Source organism: Lepidochelys olivacea (genome assembly GCF_965140295.1).
Source record: "Lepidochelys olivacea isolate rLepOli2 genome assembly, chromosome: 6".
NCBI lineage: Eukaryota > Metazoa > Chordata > Testudines > Cheloniidae > Lepidochelys > Lepidochelys olivacea.
In genome coordinates this window covers 81979172-81991719 of record NC_140416.1, presented here as the reverse complement: position 1 = coordinate 81991719, position 12548 = coordinate 81979172, and the positions used below count along the sequence as shown (strand labels likewise).

The window sequence follows — 12548 nt, the reverse complement described above, 5'->3', positions numbered from 1 at the left end:
GGATGCATACCGTGGAAACTGCAGCAGACTTTATATACACACAGAGAATATGAAACAATACCTCCTCCCACCCCACTGTCCTGCTGGTAATAGCTTATCTAAAGTGATCATCAAGTTGGGCCATTTCCAGCACAAATCCAGGTTTTCTCACCCTCCACCCCCCCCCCCCAAATTCACTCTCCTGCTGGTGATAGCCCATCCAAAGTGACAACTCTCTCATGCACATTGTGTAGAGAGTTGTCACTTTGGATGGGCTATCACCAGCAGGAGAGTGAATTTGTGTGGGGGGGTGGAGGGTGAGAAAACCTGGATTTGTGCTGGAAATGGCCCAACTTGATGATCACTTTAGATAAGCTATTACCAGCAGGACAGTGGGGTGGGAGGAGGTATTGTTTCATATTCTCTGTGTGTATATAAAGTCTGCTGCAGTTTCCACGGTATGCATCCGATGAAGTGAGCTGTAGCTCACGAAAGCTCATGCTCAAATAAATTGGTTAGTCTCTAAGGTGCCACAAGTACTCCTTTTCTTTTTGCGAATACAGACTAACACGGCTGTTACTCTGATAGCTGCACCTTAGAGACTAACCAATTTATTTGAGCATAAGCTTTTGTGAGCTACAGCTCACTTCATCGGATGCATTCAGTGGAAAATACAGTGAGGAGATTTATATACATACAGAACATGAAAAAAAGGGTGTTATCATATACACTGTAAGGAGAGTGATTACTTAAGATGAGCTATTACCAGCAGGAGAGCAGGGAGGTCGAGGGGGGGGAAGAAAACCTTTTGTAGTGATAATCAAGGTGGGTCATTTTCAGCAGTTAACAGGAATGTCCGAGGAGCGGGGGGGGGGGGGGGAGATAAACACATGGGGAAATAGTTTTACCTTGTGTAATGACACATGCACTACCAGTCTCTATTCAAGCCTAAGTTAATTGTATCCAGTTTGCAAATTAATTCCAATTCAGCAGTCTCTAATTGGAGTCCATTTTTGAAGTCTTTTTGTTCTAATATTGTGACCTTTGGATCTGAAATCAAGTGACCAGAGAGATTGATGTGTTCTCCTACTGGTTTTTGAATGTTATAATTCTTGACATCTGATTTGTGTCCATTTATTCTTTTACGTAGAGACTGTCCAGTTTGACCAATGTACATGGCAGAAGGGCATTGCTGGCACATGATGGCATATATCACATTGGTAGATGTGCAGGTGAAGGAGCCTCTGATAGTGTGGCTGATGTGATTAGGCCCTATGATGGTGTCCCCTGAATAGATACGTGGACACAGTTGGCAACGGGCTTTGTTGCAAGGATAGGTTCCTGGGGTAGTGGTTCTGTTGTGTGGTGTGTGGTTGCTGGTGAGTATTTGCTTCGGGTTGGGGGGCTGTCTGTAGGCAAGAACTGGCCTGTCTCCCAAGATTTGTGAGAGTGATGGGTTGTCCTTCAGGATAGGTTGTAGATCCTTGATGCTGCGTTGGAGAGGTTTTAGCTGGGGGCTGAAGGTGATGGCTAGTAGCGTTCTGTTACTATCTTTGTTGGGCCTGTCCTGTAGTAGGTGACTTCTGAGATGTGATTGCAGAAGCTACTAGCAATTGTTAATATTTCCAGTGATTGCTATTAAAATATCTATTATCTAGCATGACAGTCATCTGCACAATGTTAACAAAAGTAAATGAAGATCTAAGAGTAATAAAAATATAATTTCAAAAAGTAAATAAAGGAGTGAAACTCCATTAAACAGTGGATTGGAAGAAAAATGCAGTCCAGTCCAAGGAATCCGAATAAAGGGCAAGCCGAATATGCTTCCTGCTATAAGATGTTACAGGGACATATAAACAGATAAGCGATTCTTTTAAACACTGATAATGATCATTTTTGGACAGGAGGGCGTATGTAAAATATTTCACTGAATCAATCAAGTGTCCTTTAGCAGCTCAATAGGTGGCCTCACCAGATACATTGGGGCGCACCGCACTGTACCCTTAAGGTACACCTTAACACCACTTTTCTGTTGCAGCCACTGCAGCTGGCTCAGCCCACCAGCAGGGCGCGCGTGGTCACCCCAAGAGAGGGCAGCGGCGTCGGCGGGTGTTATGGAGCATGCTCAGTCCTCACGCGCATGCTCCCTACCAACAGAGCCGCCACGGGGCGGAGCGGCCTGGCCGTGGCACGGCCCCTGGCGCGGGGCGCGGTGGAGGGCGTTCCCCGCGCGCCCAGGCCCAGCTCAGTCAGTTTGCGGAGGCCGCGCGCGCCGCACGCGGACAGGTCCGGTGATGGCGCTGGGCTCGGCCTGGGGGCGGGTGTCGTGGCTGTATTACCAGTACCTGCTGGTCACCGCGCTCTACATGCTGGAGCCCTGGGAGCGGACGGTCTTCAGTATCCTGCCGGGCCGGGCCGGGCTGGAGGGAGGCGGAGGCCGCGGCCGCCGCGGGGCTGGGTCCTGTTAATTAAGCGGCCGCCGGCAGCGCGTGCCGGAGGAGGATGGGCGGGGCCGGTGCGGGGAGGCCACCGCCAGCCTTGGGGGGGAAGGGAGGTTGGGAGCGGGGGAGGGGCTGGGGCACGTGGCTGGACTCGAAGGGGGCGGGGAGGGCTGGGGCTCGTGGCCGCGCTCGGAGAAGTGGAAGGTAGGATGTGGGGCGGCGGTGGATGGTCCAGGGCCTGTTGCCCCGCTGTGGGCGTGAGGGAGGGGGCTGGTCCTAGTGCGCCGCTCTGCTCCCCGGGCTGTTGTAACGCCCTCCTGTGTATCTGTGCCCACCCTGTGGTGTGGACTGTGCGAGGTGCTTCAAGCTCAGCCGAGCTGCGAGAGGCGCTGTTGGGTGGTGGTGGGGAGGTCTGACCTTTGTCCCGAGCAAGCTGCCCTGCTGTCCCTTCAGCCCCTTTGTTCTGAAGGATGCCGTTATGATTAAGGCACCAGACTGGGACCTGAGAGGTCTGGGTTTGATTCTTGGCCTTTCCAGACTTTGAGAATGTCTTTGAGCACTTTTCTGATCATGGGTGCTTAATGTGCCCCTTCCTGTCTGTAAAATGGGCCCAATAACACTTTCCTCGCAGGCATATGGTTATGGGTTTAATTGATGCTTGGGAGGTGCTTAGCCCTTGTTTACATTGAGGGTTGTTAGCCATCCCAGTATAGCTATGCTGGTGGTTTAAAAACCCAAGGTTCAGTTCTAACTGGCGGTATGAGTATTTAGATAAAATAACTCTGATAAATAGTAGCAGTCTATAGCTACATTGGCTATGGTGGGGGTTAGTGTTGCAAAGTGTATAATGTGGCACTATTTCCTAGTCCCACAGGTTAAGTTTGTTGTGTGAACAAAGAAGGAACCCTTTCACCCATGTGTGAGGAATCTGTTAATCCGCTCATTCCTTGCTTGTTAAATTACATTCAGATTCACAATCTGTTACAACATACTATAACAAGTGTTGTCAATGTTTGAGAGAGCAACACAGATTATCTTTCAGAACAGTAAGGTGTCAAGTCTCCCTTCTGGCCATTTAGCAATGTAGTTCATTTCTGAGTCAGAAGGCAGGTTGCTGTGCCTTGATGCAATTTCTCCTTTCTTTTTCCTTCCCTAGAATTATGCAACTTTTTTCTCTGTTAACTTGAGGAATTGTTTCTGTTAGTTAGAAATACCTTTAATGCATTCCTTCATACTTACACATTTTCCTTTCCAATGTGCATATAACAAATAATTTATGTGTGGTGCATAGTCCTGCAACTCTAGGTTTCCATTTTGCTTTGTCTCCCTGTGTCTTTTTTTAATTGATGTTTACTGATCCTGTAGTTGGTGAATGTGCTTGTTTTATGTATTTCACTATAATAATCTTCTAACATGAAGGTTCAGTTGTAGAGACCTGTATCTAGATTATTGTGTTTCTTTGAGCAGCTTGTTCTAGAGAGTGATATATAATGTCTTTTCATTCTATTCTGAATGTGGTGGTTGCTTGATCCTTCGTTAAAATGGCACCTCGTATTTGCGGCCACTCTCTGATGGATGACCTTTAAAAGTACCTCCAAGGAGTACTGAGAGAGATGAGGAGATAAACTAATCTAACCAGTCACAAACAGAATGTGGTGATAGTAATAATAAGGGTGCTTTATAGGGGTGGTGGTCAGTTGTAAAGAAAAGATCTTCCATTAGTAAAAGTAGGGACTGTTGTTTGCCCAAGTTACAGGTGCATAATCATGTAGATTTTTTTCTATGTAAAGCTCCAAAATGGAGAGCATATAAAACAGAAATGCATTAACATGGGATGGACTTGATATCTATGTTCTCATACACCCACATAGTATATATTTTGTTACTTTTCCTTTTTTCTTCTCAGTGGAGGTATCCTATTCCTTAGCAATGGTACCTGGCTCTGTTTATGCCAGGTCTAGTGTCAGTAAAGAAATACCTTTGTTTTCTATGCTTCATGAGCATTATGTTTTGTCAGAGTAGTTAGGCTTGAACATCGAGCTCTTTATATCAGCTAAGCAATCTTCTGATTGTGGCAAAACATATAAGTAACGTAATGGTGTGCATACAGTTTTCTTCATTTTGTTGCCAATTCAAACAACTTTTGTTCCTGTAAGTTATAGCTTAAAATTAATTTGACATGTAACTTTCAGGTTTCTTATTGTATTGAAGTAATTGCTTTGTGTGCTAAATTGCAATTGCTGGTAACTTTTAATTAAATTTTTACGATGCTGGCCAATGTGAACAGAATGTAATGTGTTAAGCATTTGGAGAAGTATGAACTCTACACTTGACTACAAAGAGGTCTTTAAAAGATGAAAGCCATTTAGGGTCCTTTGATTGAGAACATTATTTTCGACTTCATGCATGGTCCTTGAAGAACTCCCTGCTGAGTCCTTCAGTGAGTTTGCTGATTGTGGTAGATATCACTAGATACTGAACTGATGTTAATAACTTATGTCATGTAAGCCACTGAACAGCTGTTAGATGGCTATTAACATTGATCTGGCTTGAATTTGAACCAACATCTCTTTAAAGCTTTGAAGTTCCCATTGAGTTAAAGTCCAAGATTTACTAAAATGACCTTGACCAGCGCTGAATATAGTATTGCTGGTTGAAGGGAATCAGTAACTTTTATAAAGGCTTTATCTAAGTATCACTGTATCATGCAACTGGTATTGTCTTATTGTTTCTGTTTACTCTCCTGTTTCTGAGTAGCAGCCGTGTTAGTCTGTATTCGCAAAAAGAAAAGGAGGACTTGTGGCACCTTAGAGACTAACCAATTTATTAGAGCATAAGCTTTCGTGAGCTACAGCTCACTTCCTCAGATGCATATCGTGGAAACTGCAGCAGGCTTTATATATACACAGAGAATATGAAACAATACCTATTCCCACCCCACTGTCCTGCTGGTAATAGCTTATCTAAAGTGATTTCCAGCACAAATCCAGGTTTTCTCACCCTCCACCCCCCCACACAAATTCACTCTCCTGCTGGTGTCTATTATACATAGAATGTAAGCTCTCTGTTATGTGTCTGTACAGTGTCTAGCACAATGGAATATGAATAATCCTATTTTGTGAACCACTATGTTTATTAAAATACTATTAGCTACTTGAAAGCTGGGAATGTCAGATTTCCATTGGATGTTAATAGTATATACCATCATCTTGATACCTAGTCATCTTAAAAAAAAAAAAAAAAAAGTAGTTTCAGGTAGTACACCTGCCCCGATTCCCTTTGCCTGTTTGTTTTATATATTTTAAAATATTGCTGTTTGTTTTTTTTAGGACTGTCAAGCGATTAAAAAAAGTAATTGCACGATTAAAAAAAATAATAGAATACCATTTATTTAAATATTTTTTGATGTTTTCTACATTTTCAAATATATTGATTTCAATTACAGCACAGAATACAAAGTGTACAGTGCTCACTTCATATTTTTAATTACAAATATTTGCATTGTAAAAAACAAAAGATAGTATTTTTCAGTTCATCTAATACAAGTACTGTTGTGCAATCTCTTTATCATGAAAGTTGAAATTAGAAATGTAGACTTATGTACAAAAAATAACTGCATTCAAAAATAAAACAGTGTAAAACTTTAGAGCCTACAAGTCCACTCAGTCCTACTTCTTGTTCAGCCAATCACTAAGACAGACAAGTTTGTTTACATTTGCTGGAGGTAATGCTGCCTGTTTCTTGTTTACAATGTCACCTGAAAGTTAGAACAGGCAGTCCCATGGCACTGTTGTAGCCAGCGTCGCAAGATATTTACTTGCCAGATGTGCTAAAAATTCATATGTTCCTTCATGCTTCAACCAGCATTCCAGGGAACATGTGTCCATGCTGATGATGGGTTCTGCTCAATAACAATCCAAAGCAGAGCGGGCTGACACATGTTCATTTTCATCATCTGAGTTAGATGCCACCAGCAGAAAGTTGGTTTTCTTTTTTGGTGGTTTGGGTTCTGTAGTTTCCGTATCAGAGTATTGCTCTTTTAAAACTTCTTAAAGCATGCTCCACACCTCGTTCCTCTCAGATTTTGGAAGGCACTTCAGATTCTTAAACCTTGGGTCGAGTGCTGTAGCTATCTTTAGAAATCTGACATTGGTACCTTCTTCGTGTTTTGTCAAATCTTCTGTGAAAGTGTTCTTAAGACAAACGTGTGCTGGGTCATCATCCAAGACTGCTATAACATGAAATATATGGCAGAATGCAGGTAAAACAGCAGGAGACTTACAGTTCTCCCCCTATGGAGTTCGGTTACAAATTTAATTAACACATTATTTTTTTAACAAGCATCATCAGCATGGAAGCAAGTCCTCTGAAATAGTGGCTGAAGCATGAAGGGACATATGAATGTTGAGCATATATGGCACGTAAATACCTTGTATTGCCGGCTACAAAAGTGCCTTGTGAACACCTGTTCTCACTTTCAGGTGACATTGTAAATAAAGAAGCAGGCTTCAGTATCTCCAGTAAATGTAAACAGACTTGTTTGTCTTAGTGATTGGCTGAACGAGAAGTAGGACTGAGTGGACTTGTAGGCTCTAAAGTTTTACATTGCTTTGTTTTTGAGTGCAGGTATGTAACAAAAAAAAATCTACTTTTGTAAGTTACACTTTCACAATAAAGAGATTGCAGTGTAGTACTTGTATGAGGTGAATTGAAATACTATTTCTTCATCATTTTTACAGTGCAAATATTTGTAATCATAAATAAGTGAGCACTGTACACTTTCTATTTTCTGTGTAATAGAAATCAATATATCCAAAATATTTAATAAATTTCAGTTGGTATTGTTTAACAGTGCGATTAATCGCGATTAATTTTTTTGAGTTATCATGTGAGCTCACTGCGATTAATTGACAGCTCTAGTTTTATTTTGTTTTTTAAATCCTCTGTATAAGATCCACAGGAACAGATCTTATGCTTATAAGAAGCACACAATCTTTTTAAAGGGGATAAGGCAATAAACCATGTTTGAGAGTACAATTTAAGCACTGAAATCCGCATATGCTTCCATTTACTTACCCTTGCCCCCCCCAACCCCCCTCCTCCAAAAAAAAAAGGGGTGGGGGTTCTGCAGCTGGAGTCTTATAGTTACCAGTCCTTAGTGTTGCTTGGTCAGTTCCAGTGGCCAGCTGAAACTCACACGAGGGAGGTGAGGTGAGCCTTTGTCGAACACGCTCAAAGCTCCGATGTTGATGCAGAACAAACCCAAATTCCTATGGCAATGCACCCTTCTTTTATAGTAATAAGTTTCCATACAAGTCTTTGGTTCTTGCTGTGTTACACCGGAGCTGTTAATTATGAGGTAGTTAAGGTTGCTTTTAATTAGCATTATTTGGCTTGTTACTGGGAGTTATTTGCAGCTGTTTTTTTTTTTTTTTTGGCTTTACTTTTTATTTTGTTCTTGGGGTGTTTGCCTTTGCTTTAGGGTTGTTAATTTGCCATTTTGGTGATTTTGATAATAAAGTTGATGCCTTTTGACTTTTTTTTTTTTGTTTTGGACCATTTGGCCCAGCTGTTTTTTTTATTTACATACCAAACAGTAAATAAGGCAATTAAAGCCATAAAACTTTAGTTTTTTTAAGAACAATTAACACAATTAGCAAAGAATAAACGTAGAACTTTTTTTTTTTAATAATTTGAGGCTAGCAAAATAGAGTATAAAGCAAAATAAGCAAAATGGAGTACAATTTAAAAAACCCAAAGTCCCATGGCAGTACACCGTTCTTTTATAGTAATAAGTTCCCATACAAGTCTTTGGGTTCATTCTGAATCAATGTTGGAGCTTCAAATGCATTCAGCAAAGGCCCTGCCTCCCTCCCCACCCCCACCCCCCTTGTAGTTTCAGCTAACCACTGAAACTGATGGAGCAACTCTTAAAAACTGGTAACTATAAAATCCAGCTGTGAAACCTTTTGTGTGTGTTTAAATAAAAGCATATGCTAATTTCAATTCTTAAATTGTACTCTCAATAAATGTGGTGTGTATTGCCTTATCCCCTTTAAAAAATTCCATATGCTGCTTATAAGCATAACACAGAAGAAACTGACTAACTCTAAAGGGGAGACAGTGAAACTGACTACATATGAAGTGCTGTAAAATACATAAAATAATCTAACTGAAAAACTAAACTTTTTGGCTGTTGTAATCTTGGATATCATTTGGGGGGTATCGGAGGGTAATAGACAGAAGTGTGCTCGTTTCAGTGGTGGTAACATCCTGATCATCATACGGCCATTTTTTCCTCAATAAGTTCAGATCTGATTCTAGGATCTAGTTTGTCGATACTAGGACCTGCTGCTGCAAACAGTTGAGCAACTAATTCCCACTTGGCTCTCCTTGTGGATGAAAACAGCTCAACTTTAGAGAGCATTGCTACAGAAATCATGTCTGGAGCACTTGCCACTAGCACTAACAATGATGAGCCATTATAGGGTAGAAGGCCTTAGATTATTTATTTTTATTTTGGTAGTACCTAGGAGCTCCTGTCACGGACAGGACACCTGTGTTTGTACAGCATCTAGCACAATGAACAAAAGACAGCCCCTTCCCCAAAGAGCTTACGGTCTAAGTAGATCTAGTATCAGTGTGGTACATTGTCTGATACCTTGGAATCCCAAGGTTGTGACTAAGCATTCATGTCAAAGTTTAGGGATTTATGAGGTGACCCTCGCCAGTGCTTTTAAATTCCAATATTTCATGACCTACCATGACTAAAAAATACTCTAGTGAATGAGTACAACTTCTATGTTTGTTCTCTGACTGATATGCCAAACAGTCATATAGCTTTTGTTGTTAAATATACAGAGTGTAGACCTCATTTCTGGAGATGCTGATGAGCACCTGCAGCTCCTGTTGAAGCTGTGGTAACTGGATACTTCTGCCAGGCCCTTTAATACCTAATGCTCTGTTTATAGTACTGTATTTTTATTAGGCTTATTAAACCCAATTTTAATGTTATGATTGGAGGAAATTCCAGGTAGTCTGATTTTAAAAGGGTTCGTAAAAAATTTTGTGTGTATCCAGAAATGTTCAGGTTTGAGTCAACCCAGCCTCCACATGACTACGATCCCATTGCATTTCTATAGGCTGGGCTTGAGTTTCCCGGAACTGGACATAGGACTAGTGATAATATTAGCAAATATAGGTAATGTGTATCATGTGAATTTTCCAAGCGATCACTCCTCATATTTGAAATAAGCTAGTGAAACTATACCTGAGAATCATTGTTTGTGGATTGCCAGATACTACAAAAACATTTGCAGAGAGCTGCAACCACTTCCAATAAAATGTTAACAGTTTACAAACACAGCTTGAATTAAAACAAAGGCTGTGCTTTGAGGTATTATGATTTGAGTGAAACATCTAGATCAGTTCTACTTATAAGATACTGATCAGGTGTCTAACGGAATTAATACTAATACCATAGTTCCTTCTATCAAAGTGCTCTTGAAAAATAAATTGAGCCTCACAACCCTCTTGTGAGTGAGGTATTATTCCCATTTTGCAGATGGAGAAGCTAAGTGACCTGCCCAAAGCTGGCAGGCAGCTGGGAACAGAACCCAGGTTTCATCACTCCCTGTTTTATACCAACGACCATTCTCCTTCCAGTCAGGTGTACGCACAAATTAAGGTTTAGTTTATTTGGGCCATTCCGTTCCAAGAGAATCCTTTGGATCAGCATTGAAAGACTAGTTTCTTCAAATATGAACATCTCATCTATATCTATGTGTGATATGTATGAATATAGATAGATATCTTTAAAAGATCTTGTGTAGCTCCCCATCTCTATGAATTAGCATAAATATAATGCTCTTGCTGACAGGGTAAAACTCAGAACCTGCAGAAGTTTTAGGGAATCTGGTTATTTCCCATTAATGTGTTTCTTCTCTCTCTCTTTCACACACCCCCGGGGGGGGGACTTTATTTTTACCTCCAAGGCATGTGGCAATAAAATAGAGAATCTGGAAGGCATTTTCATAATATAGTTAGTCATTTTACCAGTCTTCTAGTTTTCACATTTACAATGGATTTTTTCCTACAGCTGTTATACATGAATACAGTTGAGCATATACAATTTAGAATTATACAAGTTTTATAATAGTTTTGAAGGATAGTGTTAAAACATTCTTGTTTTGTGATTGAATAAAATTCGAAACTGCAGCTTTCCTTAGCTATTGCTCAGATTCTATGCTGGTTTCCATTGTTGGAATGGCGCTGTACACTGGCTATGTGTTCATGCCTCAGCACATCATGGCGATATTACACTACTTTGAAATTGTACAGTGATGAAGAAAGTACATTCAAGAAGTAATAGTGATTTAAGATTCATTCTGCAAAGAAGATCCAACTGCCTAGTTTTAACGAGACTTCTACAGATGTCAGAACAAGAAACACACAACTATGACTCTGAAGACGAGGAAACCAGATGTGTAGAGCTACGACATACTTCGTGTGTTGTGTTCATTCACTTTAATTTTACAAGCTGCCCTTGTATAATAGTTTTGCGTATTTTAACATTGTAATTGTTTGTACTTTGATATCAGTATTTTCTTAACTTTGTGAAAAGTAGTTTGTAAACCTCAACTCAGGTGTACTGTCTGCTCTCCAGACTTTGTCCAACAAAATGTTTGTGCATATTGCTATATTTGACTTTAGCAACAAAAAAGTCTTTTGTATTCCAGCTGATGGAGGAAGAGGGGTGGATGAGACAGAGGTAACACTTCATTCATCATGTTTAGGATAAAACTATAGATGCAGTCTTTCCAAAGTTGGAGCAAAAGGACTAATGGACTTATATTCTTTCATGAACTGCATCTAGGCCCTCAAGATTTTGTGATAATTTAATGTTCTAACTAAACTGTACTTGTACATAATGCTAGTCTTCCAAGGATTATGTTTCTGTGCAGATGGAGAGGAGTTTTTTCCTATGTTCATTGACATAATTACACTGCTGACTTCTTTATTGCAGTTAGTGTTCCAAACACATTTGAACATATTCTTGTTACAAATGACCAAAAGATAAGTTTATAAGTGGACTTAGGTTAAAACTACAACAATAAGAAGCTGAGTACTTGGCTGAAATTCTGTCTGTTCTTAACTTTTTTCAGATTTGTATTCTGAAATGTAAGATGGCAACAACCTGACTTTCTAAGGTGGAGGATATTTTTTTGTTTTTAAAAATAAAAACTAAAAGCAGAACTGATGCAAAACTTTTTTCCTTTATTTTTAGAAGTTAATGTGTTTTGAGCAGAATGCATAAAACTGACACAGGTGATGGGGCAAGGGAATGATGTTAACCAAAGAATCTGTCTTGTTGTCCCAGTAAGAATAGGTACTGTGGGCGAAATTATGTCCAAAGATATGCAGCTCCTGTTGGTGCTAATGGCAGTTGCACAAGTAGTTCGTAATGCATCATGCCTAATTAATGCACAGCTGTTAGACAATAGTCAACATGACGACAAGGTTTAATTCCCTTAAATACGCATTCCCGTGAGGAACGGTAAGATGCTTTTTCTATATTTAAAATAGTGTGTGCATTTATTTTCAGTTTAACTGAGTATAACTTGTTCTATTAAACTATTTTTGTAATCTTTAGTTGGCTTAACTTTTACCTGACTTGCAGATATTACAGAAGGCTGTCACCTCTGGTATCCAAAGTGAGGCTAGATTAGTGCCTCAGAAGACGGCAGATTTAATAATTTTCACTATCCCAAAAGCTAACAAATGAAAGCTTTGGCATCTGAGGAAAAATTTCTTTTGGGACATATTGTCTGGTTGCACAATAGGCTAATGCATTAGTATTACTGATATGGCGATACAGAGGCAAGTGGTACAGAATTGTCTTCATTCAGTTAAAAAACTGGCCATATAAACATAAGACTAGAGGGTGAAGGAAAAAAATCCCCTGCCATAGACTTTTTTCCTGTGAGAGGTATTTCTCATTGCCAACTAGCAATTACTTTAAGATTGTATGATCTGTGTTTGGGAACTCTTTTATTCTGTGACTGAAATGCTGCAGAATATTGTCCGTGTAAAAATGGCTTTAAGTGAGAAAACATTTGTAAATGGGTT

The 12548-nt window shown here is 40.1% G+C and overlaps 1 protein-coding gene across 1 annotated transcript; it reads left to right on the top strand.

Moving 5' to 3' along the window:
• Positions 1-2122: 2122 nt before the first annotated feature.
• Positions 2123-11688, top strand: SPTSSA (serine palmitoyltransferase small subunit A). Its single transcript, XM_084632613.1, has 2 exons — positions 2123-2376; positions 10660-11688. Exons 1-2 carry the CDS (start codon positions 2274-2276, stop codon positions 10761-10763), a joined length of 207 nt encoding a protein of 68 aa, XP_084488739.1. The 5' UTR covers positions 2123-2273; the 3' UTR covers positions 10764-11688.
• The last annotated feature ends 860 nt before the right edge of the window (positions 11689-12548 follow it).